This window comes from Struthio camelus, chromosome 17 (genome assembly GCF_040807025.1).
Source record: "Struthio camelus isolate bStrCam1 chromosome 17, bStrCam1.hap1, whole genome shotgun sequence".
Taxonomy (NCBI): domain Eukaryota; kingdom Metazoa; phylum Chordata; class Aves; order Struthioniformes; family Struthionidae; genus Struthio; species Struthio camelus.
The window spans coordinates 19,005,076-19,031,600 of record NC_090958.1 but is presented as its reverse complement, the minus strand read 5'-3'; the positions used below and the strand labels follow the sequence as shown (position 1 = coordinate 19,031,600).

The 26,525-nt window shown below is 39.9% G+C and overlaps 2 protein-coding genes across 5 annotated transcripts in view; one reads left to right on the top strand and one right to left on the bottom strand.

The window, feature by feature from the left end:
- Positions 1–522: 522 nt before the first annotated feature.
- USP30 (ubiquitin specific peptidase 30) lies at positions 523–14,130 on the bottom strand. 2 transcript variants are annotated; one of them, XM_068910855.1, is made up of 13 exons: positions 14,039–14,130; positions 13,608–13,717; positions 12,401–12,583; positions 11,000–11,103; positions 10,032–10,130; positions 9,232–9,274; positions 8,872–8,966; positions 8,067–8,126; positions 6,866–6,952; positions 6,195–6,275; positions 4,934–5,153; positions 4,189–4,297; positions 523–3,519 (listed from the first exon to the last, which is right to left on the bottom strand). In XM_068910855.1, exons 1-13 carry the CDS (start codon positions 14,107–14,109, stop codon positions 3,255–3,257), a joined length of 1,527 nt encoding a protein of 508 aa, XP_068766956.1. In that variant the 5' UTR covers positions 14,110–14,130; the 3' UTR covers positions 523–3,254. The 2 variants fall into 2 exon arrangements, with proteins under 2 accessions (XP_068766956.1, XP_009681276.1); XM_009682981.2 differs by lacking the exon at positions 14,039–14,130 and adding an exon at positions 13,811–13,916.
- A 273-nt stretch (positions 14,131–14,403) lies between these two features.
- Positions 14,404–26,525, top strand: part of SVOP (SV2 related protein) — a 31,726-nt gene continuing 19,604 nt past the window's right edge. The window contains exons 1-5 of one of the 3 annotated variants that reach the window (XM_068910753.1): positions 14,404–14,499; positions 14,642–14,748; positions 16,581–16,701; positions 23,805–23,965; positions 25,610–25,695. In XM_068910753.1, coding sequence (XP_068766854.1) covers positions 16,610–16,701; positions 23,805–23,965; positions 25,610–25,695 — 339 coding nt within the window. In that variant the 5' untranslated portion in view covers positions 14,404–14,499; positions 14,642–14,748; positions 16,581–16,609. Of the gene's footprint in view, positions 14,500–14,641; positions 14,749–14,886; positions 14,990–16,580; positions 16,702–17,151; positions 17,473–23,804; positions 23,966–25,609; positions 25,696–26,525 lie in introns of those variants that run through there. The other 2 variants (XM_068910755.1, XM_068910754.1) reach the window with 2 other exon arrangements.

Sequence of the window (26,525 nt, the reverse complement as noted above, 5' to 3'; positions counted from 1 at the left end):
CATGGGGAAAGATGGGGTTGTAGAATTTGTACGGACAGCACAAGTTGGAAGGCTGTAACTTCTGAGAGTATCTGCTCTTTTCTAAATAATTATCCCTAGGGATTCCATTCTGACCATCTGAAGGGCCACTACCTCCCACGCTCACAGTGAATCCTACTGAAACGAGGAAAGACCTTCCAAAGTCAACAACAGATATTGAAGAATCGAGCAACGTAAGTAGTAAGCAAAAACGTGAACCAGGCTACAAGCATCTCAATTAGTTAGTGATTGGCTTCAGCCTTCAGTGATAGATCTATCTGGGCTGTCTCCCAGCATAACTTCATGGAATTAAGGTCTGTTCAGACAATCTGGGACTTGCTATCCTCTCTCAGTACCAGCAAATGCTATATATAGCATGAAGAACTCCTGTAGGAATGTTTCTTATCCAGATAATGTGAACGAGGGCTGCTTTTATCAGATATACTATATGTGGTTTGGCTTATAGCTTGATATTTATTTAAAGATACTACCAGACATAAACAGTTACTTTTACTAGTAAGTTTGTTCTTTTATTGCTACTGTACAATTACAAAAATACCCTGAAGTGAAAACACAACTTCAAACGGCAGTGCAGTGGTTTGACTCTAATAAACCTTTTAAATAATGCATACAATAACACAAGAATAATCCAAATACAGAGATGTCACCTTGGAGGTCTGTTTCCCCATATATCTGATGTTTTATAACCTTTTACATTTTTTAACACCTCTTCCACCATGGAAGCTTGTGAGTAACAAATACAGCATTCGATGAGCTTCCTGTGCCTGCACAGAGCCCACTGAATTCAAAAGGTGAGGGTTAGGTGGCAAATAGACCAGGACCAAGGTGCTGACACTTGCTTCCTTCCTCACAATGAGGGCTAAGCCAAGACCACCTACTCCTTCCTTACAGTGAAAGCTAGACCAAATGCTCTCTACTCAACCCTCATCTCTGAAAAAGAGCGGTTTATCAATGTCTTACAGTGACTGTGCTTTCATCCTCATCAAACTGGCCCCTGCTGGAAAGCAGCTCTATGCAAAAGGAAAAGAAAAATGTTCAGCATGCAAAGTTGCGGTAGTAGGTGACTTCATGTCACTGTTATAGGCTGATGAGTTTAAGACATGTTAGTCTGTTGTGTGCGTATGTTCTGACTCACCTCCAGCACTACTGCTTTCTAAACAAAGTGACCTGTTCACATGAACTTCAAAGAGTCACAGAGTGGAAAACCTCTAAACAGACTGCACTGAGAGTAGGTATTGCAGAATATATACTGCTAGCAGTGGACATGTTTTGTTGAAGTTCTGAGGTACAAATGGTAGAACTGTTGGAGCTAGATGTGCTTTGCATATTTTTCCTTAGGTGACACCCAGCACTGCTTTACAGAGCTCCTACTGCACGCTTCTGCTATCCAGAATGGAGGAATTTCTCTTCTCTTACCTTTTGCAAGACTGTTAGATCTTGGTTATGTGTCCAGAACGTTTCTGGCATTTTGCATTCTTTTAGGGCTTTTTTGCCTTTTTGTTATTTTTCCCATAAGTTAAAGTAGAAAGGTTAAAAACATGCTACTGCTACCCTAGTACAGAGGGAGAGGCTTCTCAGGAACTATTATGTCAGTGGATTTATGTAGACTATTTTATATACTGTGAGCATTACTTGGAGCAGGCATTGTGATCCATGCTCTGGAATGATGTGAGTGAAGTATAATATATAGGTTTTCATATATATTCATTACTATTCCTATTTTAGTGGGTTTCAAGCCTCCCATTACAGAACTCTGAATGCCTGTGAGCTTGCGGCAGTGATATGAATACAGAAGGTACAAAGTTGCTCTAAAAAACTATTAAGACAGTTGTTACCATTTGAAAACTTAGTTGCTGTTTTACACTGAAAAAGCTAGTCTGAGAATAAATCCTTTTTGCCTCCAAGGTACAAGGATAGAAAAGAGCTAAAAATAGCCTACATACTTTATTCCTGATAATTCAGAAGCAGTCAAAAGGGTAATTTTTGCTTCTGGTCCCTCCGTGGTTTCTGTTTTTTTATTCAAACAGTCTAGAGCAGCAAAGTACAACTTACACAGACCTTCATATAAATAGACACCAGTCTTTTCAGACTACTTCACCAGACAAGTGCCTACTAGTCCTGATTCAACTGTGTGTCTTCTAACTTACAATGATGCTTGGGTTGCTATACATCTCAGCTCACAATTACAACCAGTACAAGCTATATTGCAAGCCAGACAGCATATATTTGAATGGATGATGAAAAACGGCAGTGTTCAGCATTAAAATAGGAAGGGAAAGTCTAGAACACCAATCATAGTAGCCTCGAAGTAAGAGCATTAAAAGGTGTGGTCAATACCACAAGCAATATTATTCAACAGTTTCACAGTGACAAAGGAAATTACAATACTGATTGCTAGCAAATGCTTCTGTCTCTTAATTTCACCTAAGTTCCACAGAGAGAGAGCAACAAAGCAAGCTTCTCACCTTTTGATAAAAAATTTGATCTTTTTTTTCTGGAAAAAGAAAACTGCAGTTTGAATCAGTAGAGGTATTTCTACGACATAGAAAGAACTGAAATATTAGGAAAACAACATAAATAGGAAAGTAGTTTTTTGGATCATGCATGTTACATAGAGATGCCTTGCTTTATTGATTAGCCAGGATATTAAATCTGATTCAGTCAGTAGTTCTTCCCATCATCTTGAGAGGCATTTATCAGAATATAACTGACATGCAGCAGACTCAGACAACGGTGACGTAACCGCTCAAATAAGCTCAAGGCACTTTATTGTTTTTAAAACCATTGCCTTTGATAACAGTAGCTTCCTATCAACCACTTCTGGGGCTCACCTGTTCAGAAAAGTCTGCAGTGAAATGTATAGGATTAAGCATCTCCATCTGAAAACTTACATATGTATCAGGGTAAGGAACGTGGCCTTGGCAAGTCTCTGTTTGAAATGTCTGTTTCAGAGCTGTGATACAGACAAAATACTACCTAAACAGAGTAAATGCTTCTCTAATGCAGATACGCTTTGGACTGCACAACATTAGCGGACCGACTTTTGGTAGCATCGTTTTGGTATGAAACAACTCCCAGGAGGAGCTAGCCATTGCCATAGAAGAAAGGGAAAGTTAAAGGGCCTGTGGTGGGTTATTTGCATAACAGACAGGAGGTGCAACATAGATCTCATTAGAGGGATTTTGTCAGTTTTTGTCCTTCTTCAGCTCTCTTAGTCACTCTTCAGCCCTCAGCTGCAAACTTTGGTGCTGTACCCTCGAGTGAACACGCTCGTAAAAAAGCAAGTAAGCACTAGAAGAAAGGACTTCCTGCAAACTAGCTTTGCGAACAGTGTCATCTGAAATCCATAGCCACTGATTGCTGACAGAGAGCGGGTTCTTAGGAGAAGGTGGAGAGCGGCGATAAGTCACAAAGTGTCCAGAATGCATGTCTCCGTGATGAACTACAACTGCCATCAGACGGTAAAGGTATACAGGGGAACTGAAGGGCAAATGAGAAAAAAGGAAGGGGTCAATAATCCTTGTGGATCGCACATGTACCAGAAGAAGCCCCAGTTGCTTTGTCTTTAGTTATAGGGGCTTTTTTTAGAACAAATAGATGGCTCCATGAGAGAGTTCTCCAAGAGAACTAACTGTATTATATATCGGTCACAGGCATGAAAATGAGTAAACATTCTTAAATGGAGAAGCATCAAGGCAGGATTTACCAACAAGTAAAACTGCGGCAGCTCCAACTGAAATTAAGCTTGTTAAATATAACATTTGGAAAAAAAAAAAGAAATCTACTAGAATTTCTTGTAATAATTTTTTAAAACTGTAAGAATAAGAGGAATAAGATAAAATGAAAAGGAGGGATAGAGAAGAACAGCAAGAATAAGGTAATGGCTATTCAGAAGGATGACTGCTGCAACATGAACCAAGAGATTCCGAATTTTGCTTATAACATGCTCTACTCCCTTTTCTAGCAAGAGAGAAACGGAGCCACAGACAACCACAAAGACAGCCAAAGAGATGAGCACATGATTTCTGTTCAGGACCTAGGATGCGCGTTAAATTCTATGACCACACAACCTCAAGATAAAGACAGAATAAAGGAAAACAAAGTTTGTGGAGACAGATATCATAACATAGGTACAAATCTCTAACTTACCTGCATTCAGGGAATGCAGCAAGTGGAAAAGTTGCCGAGGACATTAAAAATGAAGGGGAGCAGGCCCCATTCATAAAGAGAGATTTAGTGCTACATGGCTGCTCTGCATCTGCCAAAGAAAGTAGACAGTGATTTAGCTTTTGTATTACAAGTAACAGTGATTCTGTTTCTATAGTACCTTTCATCAGAGAATATGAGAGTACTTTACGCATTTTAATTAATTACATATCACAATGCTGTAGAGATGCAGAGGAATATAATATCCAAAGAAAGCAGTAGTTGTTTTTACGTGTCAGAAATATGACAATGGCCGTGTTTGCAGAATCCTCACTACATGAAATAGAGTTGTCTAAATGAAAGACATACAATTAGAAAATCTATCTGTAATAATTTAAGAAGCTACCATTCCCAGGATCCTTTCTGCGCTTGTGCTGAAGCCTTAGAAGAGATTACTAACAAGATAATCTTTAGAAGGACTTGCCGACTTCAACGTGCACTCATCCTTTGGACCTAAAACATGCCAGCTTTACACTGTTTCGTTTGTTTTGTTTTTATATTTAGCAAAATCTAATTAAACGGTAACAGTTGAACTGTAAACCTGGAGCAGGGTATCTCAATGCTTTCCAGAAAAAGGACTCTACCTGTCCTGTTTGCACACATCCAACAAAGATGCTGCAGACTAGAATGTTTTGTTTATCAGTGAAATGTAGAAATTCCTGGTATATTTTATTTTCAAATTAAATACCTGAAGGTTTTACTGCTATCCCATCCTTTGTTTCAGAGGTTGTCTCTTCAGGGCTTTTCCGATTCAGATCATTCTGGCTTGATTTATGAACAGGAATGTGATATTTGTAGATGTCCATGATCAGGAACTCATTGAACTGTACATGTTCGTGACGTTTCAGAGGAGCGCCTTGGTTTGACCAGCTCAGTCTTTGCAGATGGATACACAAACACTGAGGGAGCTTCAGCAAGTTTCAGCAAGAAAAGGAAAGTCAAAATACATTTTAAAGGAAGAGAAATAGCTGTTAAAGTTAAAAGCGTACTAATGGAACTGGGAAGCCTAGTGGATGAGGAAATAAATCATTGACCTGTTTCCTCATGTGCTGCTTTATCTGCATGTAAGCTTACTGGCAATAGTATCTCTAAAAGACGATACAAACACAGGAACTTGGAGTCGATTTCTAATACTCCTACTACTGCTCTCTAGATGGTAGGATAGCTAATGTTAACAGAGTTTTCTCCATATGGGAGAAAAATCAGTAAAAATACATGCATGTTCCTTAACAACCCATCTGTCAATCTCATTTAGCTTGTTGATCTGTGAGGTAGAAAAGAGGATCGGAATGAGTTGGAGTGAATTGTTGTAAGACATTTGCCAATACCTAATAAGCTACAGTTTTGCACAGTGAAAGTGCCATGGGAAAAAAAGTCACACAGTTATAAGTAGCTGACACTCAAAAGTAACAGCAGGGTTAACCTCTGTCAATCAGGGTTAACCTGAGGCTCTTAATAACAGACCAGGGCCCTGTTGTCCACTGTATTATAGGATCACAGAACAAAGAGAGACTCATAATAACGGCTTCTAATCTAAATTGCACCTGCTGTGTAACACCATATTCACTTGTTTAAACCAGCTGTATTCAGAATATTTTAATTTTTTTGAAATGTGCAATTGCTAAACAATGTGCAAACAGATATATATGTGTATCGCTTCACTTACCATAGAAATCAAAAATTACTGCGTATGAACCGCAACCGAACCATGCTCGAGTGCTTTGCTGAATAACAGTAGAATACTGGCATTCTTTAAGCTACAGACTTTGGTGCTTTGCTGAATTGAGGCCTCAGTGCCTACAGATATTTGACAAATGAGCTCACTTCTTTCAAGTAAAACATTAAAAGAAGTTTAATACCAAGAAGTGGATATGAAGCAAAAAGACTGAAGGAAGAAATTCCTGTTTAAGAGGATTTAAAAGTTGATTTTGAAGGTTAACTTGCCTCACCTTTCCTAGCTTTAATTGCTTAACAAATGTTGTTCTCTGGTTTTCTATGCTCTGTCCATGCAAAGTCCCTTCTGCCTGAATCTGAAATCAGAGGGAAAAAGTTCCAGCCATTTGATTACATGCTTTGTCATCTTACAGAGTACAATACTGCAGGTTTGCACACTGCAAACAGTGATTTACTATCTAGAACTATGCTCAGTTCATTAATTACATTTACAATTTCCCACCAACTTTTTTCAGAATCAGAATTAAAAAGCAAAATCAAGTAGAAATGAGCATTTAAAGAAAAAAACCCAGATTCCAGATTTAAGTTTAGCCCTTAAGCCCTTTCTGTTGGCTTTGAAACAAGCCACTTTGGCTCTAGGCTATCATTAAATTACAGGCAACTGTAAAATACTGTTTAAAATGTCAGAACAAAAAACTCCCCCAAATACTATCTAAATAATACTTGGCAAGTACAGAAAAAATATCAATTTTATAATATTAAGAATAAATAAAGCTTCAAAATACTCTGTGAGATAATAACCCACTTTAAACACAAGGAATCCCAGGCAGGCTAGAGGCCTCCTGAAGTCACAGAGGAGAAAAGGAGAAAGGAGAGCACTGAAGCCATGATTATCAATCAGTGGGTTTGAAACAGAGCTAGGTTATAGAAAATTAAAATGACATACTTTAGTGCAATTGTCACATACAACATCCTTTACAGATTCAGAGGAGATGAAATGATGGAGACAGTGATCCAGTGTCATAGGACGACCCTTAGTATGAAAAAACAAAGTTATTTGCAGAAATTTTGAGGTGCGTTCCATTTAATTCTGTGAAAGGAAAAATTCTCTTTCACAGGAACTGAAAAATTCCGGACCGACTTCTTGACACAACTGACTAAAGTAGGTAATGTAACTAACCGTGGGAATTCTTTCTTGGCCTGGAATAAATGTGGAAAATACTGTAGACAAGAATAATAGCTATGACTCCCTGTATGAATCCTTTAGTGGGGTTTTAAACTACAGATTTCCAGCCCTGTTATCATTTTCCTCCAAAGCTGCAGTGCTTCAGGGGTCACTTCATGCACTCTGACCCTCCACGTAGCAGGAATTTAGCATTTTCGTTGTATTTTAGTCAGTTCTTCCTGTCTTCCTTTGAACATTATACTACTCACTCCAGGCATGAATGGCATAATCTTTAATGATGGCATAACACAAAACACAGATAGCAGAAGGTGTGTCAGAATCCCAATCCTAGCAGTCTAGGAGTACATCCTGTAGATACGAGTCACAGACTTTCCATGAATACAGCTAGTTGTTCCTTGTCTGAAAAGACAAATCTCTAGCAGATGTTAGGTACCTAAATGTTACAGTAACAAGGGTCCCACAAATTTTGCCAAAACAAGCTAAAATATTTAGTCATTTGCAGTTTTTCCTAAGTCCAGAAATAAACAAACGATTCCCTGTTGAAATCACTTGATCCAAAAGCCTGTCATTGTGCAACTTGCATATCATGACCACAGAGACAGAGCACCTACAGCCACCTTCTAAGACTGCTGGAAACGCACAGCACTCAGGGCATGATCTGGTCTGTTCAAATTACGCAGAAAAGACCAAATACTCCACAATGAGAAACAGAAAATTCTATTGATGCCAACAAAGTCATGCTTGTCATATTAATTAATTGGTAATTTCCCCCAACTGTTAACAATAAGGTACTATATTAGCACAACAAGATCATTTGTAAAGGTAATAAAATAAACTGTGGTTACTCATTGATACTTAATCTTTAGCATCTGAAAAAGACATTAATACAGCCTAAGATAAAGCTGCGGCTACAAGGCCGCAGATAGACTAGCTGGATCACGCGTCAGCAAGAGATACGTACCCACATAGCTGCTGGAATACTCAGTGAGAGACTGTCAAAAGTATCATACCTCACAGGACTCTGTAGGAAAATATTTCACATATCCACTGAGCCAAAGTCTTATGACAGCCCAAAAAATTAGTGTCACACAAGATGAATATATGCTCTCAGTTATTCATGAAGGTGTTCTCTGGGGGAGTAGGCTCAGCAAACCCCACTTTCCGCAGCACAGTACCAGGGAACGCTCAATGTAGAATAGAAGCTGCTACTCTGCCTGCTTCTGCTGAAGCTACCCCTGCTATTAAATCTGTTTTCAAGTTTTTGAAAGTAAAAGTACTAAACATACCCTTATAGCTTGATCTACTGATGAGATTTATTTTCTGTATTTTTGCTTTATCCACATTATCTGCATCTCCTTACTCTGGATAACTGGACTGCAACTTAACTTGGCTCTTTGCGTTTGCCATCTCAATACTGAGTACTGAATGAATAGCTGGCCCTAAAATGCTACCCATGTGAGTGAGTTTTCAGTATGACTTCCGTCATACTGAATACCAGACGTAGTAAGACAGTTATTATTCTGTCTAATAAGGCAGTTACTATCCTCACAAAGTAGATCACAATTAATTTTCTTCAGTATATTTTGTGATACACATTTGTTCCTCACTAATGTTATAATAAGTACTTAAGTAACAGCCTGAAGTCTCAGTCCTGCAATCCCTTGGAGCGTAAATCAACTATGTGAGATGGTTTCACCTCAGTGCTCGGAGCACTGGGCGTCCTTTTGTTTTCATGTATATGTATCATGAGACACGCACTCTTATACCTGGTGTTCACAGTGTTTGCAAACCATGTTGCTTGTCAGCCTTCCATGGAAAGGATGCTGAGACTTCCAGTGGTTTGACATAGGGGGAAGAGAACCTGAAATACAAAGTTGCAATTGTCCTTTTTTTTTTTTTTTCCAATACGTCTGTGTTCTTCACTATACTTCCACATTTTTGGCCAATAGTAACAAAAGTAACTACCTCTAAAACATATTCTGTTCCATTGACAATCAATGGTATTTCATAGTGGAAGATGCATTCGAGTCCAATCAAAACAAAGATCAATTAATATTATCCCATTAACAGACAAAGCGACTATGCTACAACTAAATAGTCATATTTCAGGATGGAAAAAAGCTTACCTCTTGTTCTGCAGCTTATTTGCTTTTGGGTTATTTCTGGCTGCTACAAAGGAAGATAAAAGATTTCAGTAATCCCACCTTAGAAACCCTTTAGTATTAAATACGCTCTTATTTCATCCCTGATATGCTTTTCTGACGTTTGAACAATTGTGAAAGGGGGTTGTATCTCTTTATCGCTTTATATTTTAGGACGGCCAAAAAAACCTTGAGATACAACAAACTGATAATTGACAAAAATAACATTTTTTATAAAACGAGCAATTAACCTGTGGAATTCTCTGCTCAGAGTACTGAAATACAGATTTCATAAACTTTTTCTATATATTTTACACCAAAAATATAAGACATATCAACCTTCCTTCAGCATCAGGTTGTCCACTAATACTGGAGGGGTAAGATACAACTTCACCTCTGAATGGACTAGTCCATAAATGTCCATTTTGCAGTTTTCAAACTTTTTCATGTGTCAAAGCTTATAAATGAGAATAACTGCCTACATGGACTACTGTTCTGAGCCAGCATTGCAATCCCTACATTCAATAGGTTTAGGGATGCAAAAGCCCTCATGAAACTGGGATCACTATAAATACAAAATATTAAAATACAATTGCTTTCAAACATTTTCTTATTCTTTGATTGCCAGGACTATTGATTCATTTCTATCAGAATACTAATAGCCTTGTAAACATAATGAAAGTATCCTCAGTTTCTAAACAGACACTTTATACTTTATACACTTAGCTAGGCAGACTATCAAGTACTTAAGCAAACACTCCTGATAAGGAAATAACATTGGTTACCTCCAGCGAATGCACATCAAACAAATGTGTGACACGCGGCTGACGTTCCCGTTCATCTTCTAATGAAGAAGTAAGGACATGAAACAGTTCATGAGCATCCTATTAAATAGAGGCATAAGACTTAGAGGAAGCCAGAACAAAAGACATCAAAAGACATCATATCTCAGGAGTATGCACGCACATATGAATCTATCACTGCAGTAGGAAGTTAAAGAAAAAAATACTGTTTAGAACCCAGTTTGTGCAGTAATAATTATTTGTGCACCTGCTGCAGTTTTGCCAAAAAGTTTCTCTGCAAAGCTAAGCCCTATAACAACACACATTATTTAAAATATTCTGGGCCATATAAACTCAAAGGATACCAAAATAATTGCAGAAAAAAGAAAAGTGAATTCACAAATGCCTGCTTTCCTTGATTTCAATGACAATGTAATTGAAATCAATGCTATTTGCTTTGCCTCTGACAGATAAAGGAGAGAGAAAACCACATTTTATGAATGAGACAATTGATCAAGTTCATCAGCCAGCTGCACTTAGGTAGGGGCTGAAAATACTAATAACAAGAGCTAGAAATTTTGTATGCTAAATTTTGAAACCTTAACGAAGCAGAGTACATCCCTAGAATGAGAAAAGTACTTCAGCACAGACCCACAATCTATAATGAGGTTAGGGCTGTACCCCTTTTATTTTAATATTACTGGCTACGTTGCACCAAAACTGATGGCAATTAAGAAAGAGGTTTTAAAGGTGCCACAGATTCCATGACAAATACCTAAGCAAACTGATAACACAATTCATCAATCACACGGCGCTCTTCCCTCGCTTTTTCAAGTAAACTTTTCACTGCAATGAAGATTCAGATTTGACATTTGGAGCTATTAGTACCATAACTTACAAAAGTTATCTGTTATCCTGTATCTAAGCAATGAGGTGTATACCAGCCAGTCTAACTTGAATTCTGTAATCACCTGCTCTTCAAACGATGAGATCTGCCACCTGTACATTCTTAATACTTCTAATAAGCAGCTTGCATCCAGGACATCATCTTCTGTTACCTCTTGGCAAGATAAAGCTAGAGACATTGCATTTTAAACTGTTAGAAGGAGCCAGTAAGAACAGTTAGAACACAAATCTGTTTATCTGGGGCTTTAGGTTACTTAGGCATAATGCAATTGATTGCAGCAGAGTTATTCTTGGTTAAGACAGGTCTACAGGTATAGTTAGACAATCACAATCAATCAAACTGGTATGTATTAAGAAATTACCATTCTCATCTGACACAGATTAACTGACTGTATACGTTCTTCTACAAGAAAAATTGTTCTAATACTAAGTGAAAGGTGTCTCAGCTAAGTGATACAAAGAGAGTAAAAGATACAAACATTGTCTGAAAAGAAAAATTTTTACTAGTGGATTGGATAAAAATAGGTACTTTACATGTCACAGAAACACCGGTATGAAAATAGCATCAGCCTTTCCTCATTTAAAAGTACACGTTTAACTGGCACAATTTTTAGTATGAACAATATCTGAGACACCAAAACTTCCAATGAATTTCCTTCAAAAAACAGTCCTCTGAGGAAAGCCAGGGATAGCCAACAAATTGTTTTATCGTTTTGAACGTTTAAATAGGATATAACTGGTAAATGAATTTAGCACAGGGACTAGTTTGAAACTGGTTACCAAACTGGACTTACTGGTTTTAGTATCTTTATCCAACATTATATACAGTATCTCACTTGATATTCCATATTTTTTATAAAATAGCATGCTTGGAAAAAATGCTAAAGTTAAATTATAATACATTAATCTTCTTTTACATAGGGTTCTGAGTCTCCATCTAATTGTTGTAATAGTAGTCCTAATTTCTTCAATTTTATATCCAAATTCATGTTTCAGCAACGTTTGGTGAACAGCAGACTCAGTAAAGCCAGACTTCTTGTGGCAACATGGACCATAACACATTTTCAGCACCCCTGTTGTCCTCTAGCCAGATTTGTCTGACCTGCTGTCAAATGTGCACGATCCTTGGTTGTCTGCCCACTGCTTGATTGCCTGGCAGGTCAAACAAAACCTGAGACCTTTCAGCTGCTGGCCAGTGAAACAGCTTTGGGGACGCACGCAGTCCTGGGCCATATGTTATTCAGGCTTGGGACAGCAACTTAACACCTTTTCGGTCTCTACTCTTCTGTGAAATTTGTTTGAACCTGGCCAATGAGTTCCGAGTTCGCAGAGGACAATAATAAAAAGAAGACAGCAAGACTACACGATCTTCCTTTCTTTAGGAAACAAGGCTGGAAACAATAACTTTTATGCTAAGTGTTTTCCTAAGTCTATCCTAACAAGAAAAACTTAAAAGTATATAATACCTCTTAGAAGATGTAGCAAAGTAAGGGACAAGTATTGATGCTCAGTGGACTGATTCTGCTCTGTCTTGTATTGTGCTGTAAATTCCTCCAGCCACTTGATGAAAGAAGGACATGCAGATAAGCCTTGCAGCAAAGAGTTCATGAAACAGGTGTTTCCTAAGTTAAGAAGGCCAGGTACAAGCCCTGCAAACATATACGTAAGAGTTTACACCATAAAGTCTAAGAAAACATTACTATTTTCAGGAGAAAGTGTTATGTTATATATTGAAATGACATTAAGAAATTGTTTCAGTTTATATTAGACTTGCACACATTAAGAAACTAAAAGATCCCCATACTTACACTATCGCAACATAAAGTGTTCATATACATGGTACTTTCTGAGAAATACATCATTGTAAAATATTTTTTCAATTTTCTCTAAAAAATGTTTTTCTGATAGGAATGTATTTTCATTACCAACATCAAGGTTCAGGATTATCTCAAAATTACTGTACAAACAGGGATTTAAAACTGTAACTCTCTTACTTCCAACTCATAAGGTGGCTTATTGTGCAAGTTTAAAGAGGGCCATTGCTGCACTGTTACATACTTCATCTCAGTTCAGTGAAGTTTTTTCTTTTGCTGAGACTAATATATTGTTATGAAAACTCTTGGGTTATCACGGGTAAATAAAAGGTATTTCTATGCAACTTTGCTTAGCAAGAGACTTTCACTTATCTCGTGCTAATGTTAAATAGAAAAGCAAAATAAGTGTTTTCTTATTTAAGGATAAGTATTTCTATTCTATTTCTATTCACAGCAGTTCAGTAATGAGCTTAACACAAAACAGACACACAAAATCTGCCTAATACATCTAATTTTTCTTTAATTCAGCCAATACAATTAATAAATTACAAAAGCAACGTAAGTCCTTTATTTGATACAAATTCATTAATTTGTTACATACAGTGTGAGGACACAGTGACCAAAATTTTATATTTAGTAAGAGACAAGATTTTACTGAAACTAATAATAAAAAATAGAATTAAGAACATTTCTAATCTAGGAGACTGCTGAAAAGAAATCCAAAGAAAAAAAACGCATAGAAGATGGAAGTCTCTGAAATACTTCTCACGCTTTCTGGAAAACACGAGGAAAACGCTTTCTCCGACCCACGAGCGCGCATTTTCTCCGGTGCGCCACAGCTATCAGGGTATTTCCCTACCTTTCCTGCGTTTCCTTCTGTCCGTGATGGGACCCCAGAGAACATATATGCCCGCGGCAAGAGCGGCAGCGATCCCCCCTATAACGCCCCAGTTCTTCATCACTTTATACCTGAAACGGAACAAACAAGGGGATAACTATCCTTGCCCACACAGCCAGTGACATACGAAGCACGTATATTTAAATATAAATATATATGCATGCATATATATCTCAGCAGAGGGAGGACTCGCGCAGCCAGACGACTCATATCGCGCCCAGCGCCCTTCCTGGCCGCTCCGGAGCTTCTTCCCGGCGGGTTTATTCCCGTTTTTCGGTGTTTCGCAGAAGGGCGCGGCGCGGCGGGGAGGGCCGGGCCGGGCCTCAGCCTGGGGTCCGCGGCCGAGCGCCCGGGCCCGCCTCCGGCGAGGCCGCCACCGCCGCCGCGCTGACCTGGCCGCCGCGCCGGCCCGAAGCACCCGCCGCAGCGCCCCGTCCGCCTGGGCCGCGCCGCCGGGCAGCATCCCCCGCCCGCCGCCGCCGCCGCCGCCGCCGCCGCCGCCGGAACCCGGCACCCGCGGGCGGGCGGGCGGCGCGGTGCGGGGACGGCGCGGCGCGGACACCGGAAGTGGCGCGGCCGGGCCCGTTTAGGGCGCGGACCGCCCCCTAGCAACGGGCTCCGGCAGGCGGCTGGTTGCTATGGCCGGCGGGGCTGGTCGGGGGGGGGGGGAGAGGCCCGGCCCCGGGGCGGGCTGCCCGCCGCTGCCGGCCGCTGCTCGCTGGCGGGGCCAGGCCCAAGGGACTCCCCGACACGGGGTGGGGGGTCGGGGGGGGGGCAGCGGCGTCCCGGGCCAGCAGCGCTGCCTAAGCACCTCTGAGGCGCCTCGGGACTGCCCTGAAATCCCGCTCCCCAGGTGCATCCCTGTGCCTGAGCTGGGTGCTGAGAACTGAGGACCTCGCTCTGCTGCCTGCCTACTGCTATTATTATATATATATATATGTTTTTTAACCTATTTACTTTGGGGATTGTTTAGTGACAGAAATATTTCCCCTCAGGGCGGGGAGAGGAGGCATCTGGGCAGCACCTCTAGGCAGAGTGACACGTGCAGCTTATGAGAGCACCTCGAGATGGCAGCTGCTGATCGTGTCTGTGGGTCTGACAGGTAACGGGCGTTCCCTCTTCACTCCTTCCCACAGTAATCCTGGCGACCTTTGCTGGCTGAGTGTCTGGTGTACATCCGTGTGCCTTTCTGGCTGAGTCCCTGCTTGCCTGACGTTGCTCCCTGTGCACCAGGACAGCAGACAGGACAGGCTGTTCCTGGAGAGGAGAGCAGGCTGGCGAGGAGGGGGAAGGCAGCAGGCAGCTGCGAGGAGCAGGGGAGCTAAAGACAGAAGAGAAGAGAGGTGAGAGATGTGAGGGAAAAAAAAGTAGCCCCAACAGCTGTAGTATGCATATGGGACATACCGTTCTCATCGCTGTCTCACGCCCGTGAAGTACTTGAGAGAAAAGAGCTGACACACTTAGAGGACCACATCTCACATCCTTAACTTACTGGAAGATTGGAGTTTATCTAGTAAAAAAGTAACATAGCCACTTTATTCCAAAAAGAAAGTTACTGCTTCTGTACAGTGACCTTTTAAACTAAATCTATATTTGAGAAATGCCATCTTCTGCTAAGATTTTGGGAGAAGCAACACAGAGCTTCTGTGAATTCGTCTATACAGGCAACTTTGTAGGTAAATCTCATCCTGGATTCAGTAAGGCTGCTCTGCGGAGACTGTTCTAATTAAGGCCAGCAATGGCTGCTTTCCACTAGAAGTTTCAGATCAATAACTCCTATCTTTGTACTGACTTTATCTACAATATTTTACCAGTGGAACATAACAGGCTTCTTGGATGGGAAGATCATATCATCTTGGATCTTGGTTGCTTTTACTCATATTTTCTGAACAGTAAACAAATCAACAACTCAAGAATATTTTGGCAGACCAGTGCTATTTACTGAGGCCTTTTGTTTTTTGATTGTTATGGGTCAGGTTGCCTTTCATTCGAAATAAACTGCTGAGCTCCTTTATGGTAATGGATAGCTGGAACAATGACATTCTTCGCCCCAAATACATCACCACCCAAATCAACGACAAGTAAAAGGGTGCACAACTGAAGAGCTGTATTCTTTTTGAAAGTTTGTGTGTCTGTGAAGGATAAGCAGAAAAGACCAAAGGAGCTGATAAAGAATGGAGAGCAGAGGGAGATACCAAATGCATCCTGAAAAGGTTCTGTAAAACTTGTTCTCTGAAAAAGCCTTTTTTTCCCTTATGCTTTTGAGACGATATAACAGAACATGTATATGCATTTCATGCCGTTAAGCACTCATCACACTTTCAGAGTGATATTCAGTTGCCTAAACACAGACATCTAGATCCTTATGAGATAATCCTAAGGTATCTGAGACATCCACATGGTCCTGTGTGATCCTAGATGATATGCTGGTCTTAGGTGAAATCCACAGCTGTGGACCACGTGGGATACACAGTTGTCTAAAATGGAGCAGATGCTCACATGTAGGCATCTGAATTCCACTCCTAGGTGCAAATAATGCATTAAACAAGTATTCTCAATATATTTTGGAAAACTGAAACTCCAGCTAGGTCAGTTGCAAGTCCTTTTTTATAGGTATTAAAGCCTGTTAACATTTTCAATGTTTAGCATCACAAACTAAATCTGTGTGATTAACTGCGCAGCTCCCCTTCACTGACTGAAGTGCGCTTGGTTTCTCATAGTTGGGCCCAAGCTTCTTGCATCTTCTATTGTTCCCAACCTGATTGTGTACAACTTATTTCTCCTTCCTCACTACAGCACTTTTCACCTATCTTCGTTTCACTTTATCTTGTTGATTTCAGACCGTTTCTCTAATTTGTCAAATCTGTCTTAATCTTGTCAAATGTTTACTGGTCATCTTCCTGGCTCATTTTTCCTCTTAATTTTCTCTGGCAGGCCTTTCTCTGCAAAGGATTCTTCTGGAAATGCAGGCATATGCTCAAATACATTATCCCTTGCAACTGAAGGAGAAGGTCTGCAGGGCCACACATGCCTGGGTGACAGCGTATTTTCTCAGGTAAGCAATGTAGATTTTTTACTAAGCAATCTCATTCTGAGTCTGGGGTGGGCAGACCTGGAGACCCTGCGACGTTGTTACATGAGTTCACATAAAGGAACTCTCCCCAAGTTCCTAAAGCATTCTCTGTAGCAATAGAATTTTCTGCCAAGCCCCTCACCAAAATAAGTGGCTCTGCAGCTCATTTGGCTGGCGTCTAGTTCCTCAAAAGACCCTTTGCTATCTTCTTGGGAGCAGATGCATCTAAAATAACTCCGCATTGCTTTCTTTGTGGATGTCTTCAGTACTGTGAGTCTCATTTCTCATAATAGTCCCTGTGACTACAACCTCCTGAAGGGCAGGTGTTTCGTCATTAGATGCTGATCACCGGACGGCAACCCCGAGAGGGTGAGGATTAGAGGGGACGTGGGAGCTGAGTCCCAGCTGTGGGCAGAGTGGCAGTATAGCAGCCCCAGAGAAGGGACAGGAAGGGGAGGGAGCCGCTGGGCCGCTGGGCCGCGGCTGCCCCGCTGGCTCTGCCCGCCCTGCCGTGCCGTGCTGTGCCGTGCTGTGCCGAGCTGTGCTGTGCCGTGCTGTGCGGTACCGTGCAGTACCGTGCAGCACCCGGGCTGCTCAGTGCGAGCTGCCGGCTGCAGCTGCCGGAGCTGTCCAGCCCCCCGCGCCTGACTCCCCGCAGCTCCAGCCATCCCCGCCATGCGAGAGCAATGAGAGCAGCTCCTCCAGACGCAGCCTGGCAATGGAGGATGATTTATTCCAGCTGAGACAGCTGCCGTAAGTAGCGCCGACAGGGGAGCAGGGATGCGCAGGGTTTCTTCTAAACAGGCTGCAGGAATGTTGTGAATCCTGGTGATTTTTAAGGAAATTGTTTATGGGAAGTGTCCTAGGCCCCAGGAAGCAGGCCATTTTCCTGTATAGCTGCCCGAGTTCAGCATCCTGGGGGCATCAAGGGATTCATTTGCTATATAAATTTACTCAATTTTTATTTTGGCGTGAACTTTACAGTGGGGGAAGTAAGAAGGGATGGAATAAAACCTTGGAAGTGGCAGAAGGTTTTGTGAGAGGAAACACTACTATTGCCTTTGCAAGATGGATTGCATCTGTAAATAACATTGTGCTAGGGAAGGCATCTTCCTTGGCTTTCTGCTTCATGCCATGAACTGATTGCATATCACAACCTTTTTTGCAGAGGTGTATTTGCAGTATCATTAATATTTGCTAACTGTATGTTTTGAAGAAGCAGACGTGCTGCACAGGCAAAATGCTGTTTTGTGTAACAAACTCCTTGCTGTTGGGATGTGGTTCCTAGATCTTACAAAAAGGTGATAAAAGCATTGTTGCCTTTAACAGCAACATTTCCTTTCCTTTTCATGAATGCAAAATGTTTCCTTTAAAAATAAGTACATTCCTCCTAATACTCCATTATCACAGGGTTTAAAATATATGTGAATATATTTTTAAGTCGTTGACTCTGCAAGGCAGGGAATAAATACTTAAAGTTGGTCTTAAATATTAATAAGCTCATGTCAATGACAGAGCAAACAATCCCAAAATGTTTTTAATAAGTTGGGAAAATGGACATGAACTCCAGGTATTTTTAAATAATTGTTCCGATGCATTCAGTTTGTCAGGAAAAGGAAAGGTGCAAGATTTCATTAGAACGTTATTCCCCAATCTTTTTTTAAAAACAAAGCACACAAGAGTGCTCCAAAGTACCTTTCCACGTAGGTGTAATTAGACTTACTACTGTGAGATCTTGCAAACAAATGCAGGTCTCTGAGGTATCTTATCTGTGAAGAATTTTGGAGATATGGAACAGTAAGTACCATCATGTCTTCTTCTTCATTTGTGTTAATTTGCTTCATAGGTTCTTAAGGGGACAGGTAGCTCTCTGCTCAAATTGCCATTGAAGTATTTACAAATTTTAGAGCTTTACCGTGCTTTGCATGGCATCCAGAATCATCGTCTCCTAAACGGTCAGTTGTTAAAGTCTACTTCAACACTTATTCGAAAATATGAAAAACGGTGATACAAGGGTTTCATGATCAGGTTCTTTACGGACAGGAAGGTTCTTATTAGTGTGTTTATTTTGCTTGTGATTTGTTAGGACACTGACTAGTTACCAGCATAGGTTGTATGAATGATTCTTAGTCATAATCCTATGGAGTAGTTGGTACTTTAGACCCCCTGAAGTCTGGGGAAAAGGTGTCTATCTACTTCAGTGGACCTTGTAGCAAGCTTTGAGACTGCTGAAATTCAGTAATAGTCCTTCTTAAGACACAAATACAAAAGTTTACTTCACATATAGTTAAACCAGGTGCTTGTAAAGCTTTTGTAAATAATATATGAATGGTACTTTCATATTAGTTGCCTTTTATAATAAAATAGCATCCCGTGGGCATATAAATTTCCATGTTTGCTTGCTGAGAGTATGTATTTTGTAGGTCATATAAATATTATACCTTCAGTGACAGCTCTGAAGTAAGAATAGAAGGAATAATAATTACTTATGTTCGTCCTGTAGGGTCAGCAAGAGGAAATTCAGAGCAAGGTAGTTGTGCTGAGGTAAAAAAAAAAAAATCAGACAGGAAAAAACAGAATTTAAAATTGAGTTTCTGGATGGAACTAAATGTGAACCTGAACTCAGAGGACTTACTTTGTTTTGTCTTCTCCTGTAACTGAACGAAGGATCCTCTACATATCCCAAATCAGAACGTGGGATAAATCCCAGCTCCATTGCAGTCAGCATGGCTTTCTTGTTGATTTCAAAGAGGCCTGGGATTTTGTTCTGTTTGCTTATGTTTAAGACATTCAAACATTGTCTTTGAAAACAAAAATGTATGACTGTTGTATATCTGCCAAGAAACAAAGGCCAGAGAAAAGCCTTCTGTGTCCTGCTGCAGTTGAGAGCATTACTGATGTAGTACAATGAATATTTTTACCCCATACAGATCTTGAAGTGCTCTGTGTACCTGAAAAAAAACATTCTGAAACATCTCCAAAGCCTGCAGATCAGCTATCCTAAGAATGAGTGATAGCCTCACAAACTGGTCACTACACTTCTTTCTCTTTCCAGGATGCTGCCAGGGTTTTATTAGTGTGTGCGATTTCCCAGATGGGATGTAGTCAGGGAAATACTGTATGTGCCAGAACTGGTAAACAAAAGAATGTGAATCCCTCCGCCTTATGGTTTTATCAGAGAGAAATCCTGAGCTGCAGTCAAGGGCTGGCCATACCAGGACTCGCCTATTTGTAGACAACCTCATGGATGACTGAGAAGTTTCTTCCACCACTCTCTTATTTATCATTGGACCAAAATCCGTTTATAGGAGCTCTGTACGTTGCCCATCACTTTGCCCGTATATTAAGTATTGATTATGTCACCAGGACTTGTAAGAGAAAATCAGAGTTGAGGTCTTGCCAAATACAAAAAGTCTTTTGGATCACCTTTAAAAATGTCATACATGCATGTCAGTTTGCTGCAGCTGGCAAGGATGCTGATAGTTTGGTTTTGCTGACCTTTAAACCAAAGGATTGAACTGAAGTTCAAGATGCTCTCTGCTAGTCTTTCCGGTAAAATTAAAATATTTAGTTATTGGAAGTCAGAAGAGGCAGGAACAAGACTAATTTAATCTATTTCCAAAGAGCTGCTTCGCTGAAGTCCAATAAATTGTCGGCTGCCAAGGTGAAAAAGTTGCACTGATATTACAGAGCCTGCAGATAAAGTGAAGGAAGCTTGAGGAGTCTGTTATATGAAATATTGTAGATCTGTATCAAAATCTTTGTCTGGCCACGTTAAATGATGAAAGATGGACGTTGATCTTGTCTCCAAGCCCTGGTCAAGCCAAGAAGACATCAGTGTAGCTATGTAGGAAGCCACTGTGAACATGTGTGGAAATCGCTGTGAACCACGTTCAGGCATATATAACATATTCCTCTGCGGTGGACTTTGGTGTTCATGCTTCCTGCATAAAGAGATACCACAGTTTTAGCTCTATATTTGCAATTGACTTTTGGCATAATTTATGCTTGTCACCATATGAATGGTAAAGTAAATATTGCCTTTCCACTTAGTATATGAAGTTATGGAGGGACATTTGATCTCTCTACTGTAAAAAAAAAACCAAATATTTTCTATTCTGTATTCAATATTGAATATTCACTGTCAAGGCTGAATATCAGAGCTTAGGAATGTGTATATGTAATATATGGCCCTTTACTTACCAGGTTCCATATCAGCTGCAGGTATCTGAACCTTCATTCTGCAATTCCTTGTGCAGTGCAAAACAGGGAATGTAAAGTTTTTGAACTACAGTGAAAAAGAATAAGTAGGCGAAGGATAAGTAATGATGCAAGTAATGTTAGTGGTAGGCATACCTTTGGATGAAGGTCTCATAGATTGTGCAGCGCAGCCTTACCAATCAAAATACACACGTAAGAAGATGAGGAGCATGGGGAGAAAATGGATGTGTCTGAGAAGATGTGGACATACTTGTGACCATTAGCATGTACTTGTTGCTGAACAGGCAGGAGTAACTTGGCAATGGCCTTGCGTAGTACTGAAATAGGCTTAGGTTCCTCTGCATTCCTAATCTTGCTCGTCACTCTGACTTGGATTTATTTTGCACTTCTGAAATGTAGGGCCAAACCTTTAGTGACCAGGGATCATAAAATTATTTTTGTGCACAGTAACCGTATTAATTGAAAGAAGAGACAAGTGATGGAAAGTTAAATTTCCACTTTCAAGATCTGGTCAAAATCTATTTCTCACACTGAAAAATAATGCATAAAGTAATTTCCAAGATGATTGTAAAAAAAAAAAACTTTTAGATTTTAGTGTTTGTTTCCCACATGCGTTAGTTATTCTGTAAAGATATTTTGTTCTGTAAAAAATATATACATCACGAACTGTAAATCCTGCAATAGCACATTTATTCTTTTGTTTATTTTACTTTTGTTACATATATCTACATTTTGTTATATGGTGTTAATATTTATAGGCCTGCACTGAACAATTCTTTCCAGAAGCAGTTTTATCCCAATGGGATCTGTGTATGAAATAATTTTACATAAATAAAATGTCCAAACCTTAACTGGTTGCCCCTAGAGAGAATTCAGAAAAGCTGTATTCTTACACCTGCAATATGGCAGGTAATTACAATGGTTCTCATAGCACTATTTTTTAGTATTGCATTCACTAGTTGGGGAACATTATATAAAAAAAAAATCTGAGATCGGAGTCAAATTCTTTACTTTTTATCTAAACGTGCTAGTTAAATTTCCTTGCAATTATGAGCACTCTAGAAATTAAAAAATTGCTTCTGGGAAAAAAAGGAATTTGTGATTTTTATCAGTATGCTAGTGGTATTTGTTGCAAATGTGCTTGGAATATTTCACTTTCATCTGCTTGATTGGTTTGTTATTTTAATTTGTCTATAGTTGTTACTTCTATTGCCTAATTGTACCCGTGGGAAAAGGAGGGGAACGGAACAGCTTTTTCTTTTTGGCCAGTATGAAAAAGTGTTGTCACCTGCTTTCCTGCTGAAAACCAAACTTTCCTGGATGATTTTCTTCTGTGAAGATGAGAATTCCCAGCCAGCCTCTGCAGCACTGAGATGATTGCCTGTGCTAAAATGGTCCTAATTCTTAAGGATCTCAGAAGCAAGGGTGATCTTGCCTGCTGCCACATAGAGCAGAAGAGACTTGTGACCACTCCTCTTCCCGGGAGACACCTCCAAACCACAGAGCAGATTTTAAGTTGGCCTACTGCAGAGATTGACGCTTAAGCTCTCCTTACTTCTTTTCACGTTCTCTATGTAGGCGCGTTCCTGGAAGTATGTCAGACTATGGAATGACTAAAGACCTAGTTGAAATGGAGGATAAGTTCCACATGTAGAAGTAATGGCACAGTGTAGTAATTTACCCTGATTTGCCGAATTTTTATCAAGAATTAAGATAATGGCTAGTGTAAGTGTCTCTTGATGCTGGGGAGGCGCTGAGATTTCATCATTTCTTTGGAAGTTAAGGATCCTCTATGCAAGAGAGCTTCTCAGCACTGGACTCTCAGCCCATCCGTACATTGTGTGTTGTCTGTCTTTAAGGCAGCACATGAGTATCAAAGTGTACCTGTACATAGGCAAGAGTATATGCGACCACCGTGTGAATATGTTTCATTTCACATTTAAGTGCTCATGCTAACATATAAAGTTATAAGAACATGTAAGTTATAAAAATATGATGAAATGATACATATTTAATGTGAACCATTTTTTGTGTGCCTAGACATTTATTGTGAGTTAGACATAGCTGTGTCATCGAATTTCAGATGCTTTGTCCTTGTAGGAAGAACCCAATTTTAATTTTCCACACTGTTTCCATATGAGTGATTTGTGTCCTAGGAGAAGCAGAAGTCCTGAAATTTGGCAGGTAGTTTAACATTACTTAATGAAATGGGATTCATAAGATAATTCAGTAAATTGACTAAGTTTTTGCTTTGATGTTTATGATGATGCTGTAGCTATAAATACGATTGCTATTATCTCTGAATGTTTTAAACTAAACTGGAGTCTTTAACATTATGTAATTAACTAAATACCTGTATTTTGAGAAACCTTTTGATTTCCAGTACTTGGTTCATTTGAAAGTGAGGCTTCCTAGGTCAGCGTTTTTGCTTCCAAGAAAACAGCTCATGTACCAGAATATGGTACAAAACACATCTGTTTTGCTGGGAGTTCGATTAACGTTTGTTTGTTTGTTTTAATTTGTTTTTGTGGGTTTTTTTTGTGTTTTAAGCTCTACGGTAGAAGGGTATTGTTACCACGGTAATGGCTCCATAGAGATTATTTGAGTAAGGCTGGATAACATCCTATTTGCACACAAATGATGGCTGCATCTTGTAGCAATGTACCTCCCAGTTTTTCCTAAACTAGTAGCAACCAACAGGCTACTGTATTTAAGCATTCTTTGTGAATGTGAGATGGAGGGGAGTGGGGAGAGGAACCTGGCTTCTCTTTGACTAAATATATTTTCAAAACTAACCAAACACAGCTTCAGCCTGGAAGAGACCCACCAATGTATTAAATCTTGTTTCTTATTCTTATTCTTAGGGTGGTCAAGTTTCGCCGCACTGGGGAGAGTTCAAGGTCAGATGAGGATGCAATTTCAGGAGAACATGAAATTCAGATTGAAGGTGTTCGGACAGAACTAGAGGCTATTGAGCTAGAGGATGGAGCTGCAGTGCCAAAGGAATTTGCCAATCCAACTGATGGTGAGGAGGATTCTGGTTTTCCTTTAAGGAAAAAGATGTGGCTTCTTCATTTCAGTCATGTGTCAGCCAGGCGGAATGGATTGGGCTTGGAGAAGTGAAATATCCCCAGACTAAAGAAGGAAGCAGTAACACAGGCAAATTATGTTATACCTGAAAATCATGATTTACCTGCATTGTCCTCTGAGGGTTGCTTTATATGTTTGTTTTGATGTTATCAGGACTAGACCCTTTTAAGGAGTTATATATCCAGTTGTCATCACCTGTTTCATATAGGAAGTTTGGATTAGTTCCTTTAGAACCGATCAGTGCTCCTAAAACACTGCCAAGTTTACTGGAGCAGTTACATGTGATGCACCTTCAAGGCTGAGCATGAAGCCTCTGCAGTGTTCCTGTGTCCCACTTGCCTAGAGGACAAGAGGGAAAGAATGAACACCCCAACCTTTGCCTTCTGCCTAGGAGAGAAGTGCTGACTGCCTTGAAGACAACACCAACTTAAAATATGTCAGAAGTGGTGTTTTTGTCTTAGCCCAAGGCATACTTAAATTTGGTAAGATGACTGTCTTCCCAGGGACTTATTAAGCTCTTGATGCAATTTGAAGCCAGAATACCATGGAGTGAGCTGGGTGAATTTCTCAAAAGAACTCAATGCATCAGTGCAAGTCTGGAGATGTGTGCAGCTAGGGAGAGAATTTCAGTTAGCCTTTCACCCGAAAAAAGTGCAAATGATGCAAAATCCCGTTATGCTGGGCTGCAGTACCAACACCTCAAATGCCTGGGCTTGAAATCAGCCTGAGATCTTATGGAGTCTTTGCTTTGTTTTATTGGTTGGATTTTGTTTGATTTCCTTTTGTTTTACGTTTTTGTCTTTTGTTTTGCGGGGATTTCCAACTCTTAGCGGTATAAGACTAGATAAAGCTTTTCAGTAAAAGCAGAATTTTAATGAAGCAAATGTGCTGTATTGTAACTGCTGGAACGCTTAAAACCTTGAGACTTAAATTGATCTAAACCACTAACAGATGAACATGTACTTTTGTTATATTTTTCATTTTGCATTTGAGTAAATGAATTTGAGATTTCTCAGATTCTTCAGATAAAACAAAATAACGGGGTCGTGATAGTTTGTGGGAAACAACAACCACCAGCATTTTAAACAAAACTATGCTTTAAGATGTATGTGTCCTGAGAAAATTCTTGATTCAAATAATTACAGTTTGACTTTTAGTTCAATAAAATTTTGTTTGTGCTTTCCATCGCGTGTATGGTATTGCTATGCGCTGCTGAACAGCTCAGATACATCTAACCAGAGGAAGCTGCAATTCAGTGGCTAGTGAAATCTCTCCCAGGACAGAAGGTTGGAAGTGTGCTGAAGTCATTGGTGCTACACTGATTTACTGCTATGTGAATCAAATAAAACGTTCTATGATTATTTAGAATTGTTTTGTCTTTAGCACAGTTCCTGAAGAACAAGGAGATCTGCTTGAGTAGGAACTGTATGAAAGCTAAGTAGATCTCCCACTTATTTATTTTATGTCCAAGTAGATTACCCAATTAATAAATAATTGCATTCATAGAAAATGCTGTCTCAAGGTATGTCTTTTACTAGGAAAGGAATACACTTCTGCACTAGAACTGTTTTCTTTCCAGATACTTTTATGGTGGAAGATGCGGTGGAAGCCATTGGATTTGGAAAGTTCCAGTGGAAACTCTCTGTCATTACTGGATTAGCATGGGCAAGTAATTGTTGTCAAAGTCAATTGCATGATCATCAGTGAGGGACCCCCCAGTGATTTCAAATAATGTAGCCATTCTCTGCAGATAAAAAGTCCCCAGCAGACCAATTTGCAATGAAGAAAGAATTTTATTTGAAATCCTAAAATGACAGCTGGACTCAAACTTGTTCTGTGGGGTTAATGAAAAAGTGATTGGTTTTTCTTTCTCTGAACGTCTTATAAATCAGTGTGAAAAAAATAATTTTAATTCTCTATTCCAAATAGAGAATTCTGTTTTAAATGGAACGGGTACTAGGCTACTCCGACAGAAGCATATTTCAGTTTTCGTCCAGTGATTTTACCACCTCCATCACATTAGCTAAGTTCTATTTTCTGTGTTAGTCAATATATCTTTCTTGTAATCTGTTTCAGTTGAACAGCAGCCCAGTACTTCTAGTTTTAACCTTGGTATCAGGAACAGAAAGATAGGCTTTGCTTTCTTTTTTCTGCTACTTCTAAAACATTAAATGCTACATCTGCTGAGGTATGTTTTAGGGTAGCAGTGTCTGGAGTCTGCATTTACTAGCTATTGTCTATACAGAAGATTACGGTCTGCCATCGTTCAGATCTTATGTCAGTAGTGGAGTATGATCTACAGATGAGGTATCAATGCATTTGATATGAATTCAGAAGTGGTATGTAAGGGAGGAAAAAGAGTAAGTTATAAGGTGGTAAAAAGTTCTGACTGAATCTTTGCATAAAGGAGTTGAAAGTTCATTCCCGCCATATCCTAAATAGTGGGAAGTGAACACACCTAAATGACTGACCACGCTAGGATCTGCCTCCCTCAG

What these genes read in the sequence shown, in the direction of transcription:
- USP30 (XM_068910855.1), bottom strand. Translation starts at nt 14,109, where the DNA reads ATGCTGCCCGGCGGCGCGGCCCAGGCGGACGGGGCGCTGCGGCGGGTG. An exon ending in TTTGCTACATCTTCTAAGAG is followed by an intron (nt 11,104 to 12,400) that starts GTATTATATACT and finishes CAATGTCTCTAG; the next exon opens with CTTTATCTTGCCAAGAGGTA. An exon ending in GATAGCAGTAAAACCTTCAG is followed by an intron (nt 4,298 to 4,933) that starts GTATTTAATTTG and finishes TTTCTTTGGCAG; the next exon opens with ATGCAGAGCAGCCATGTAGC.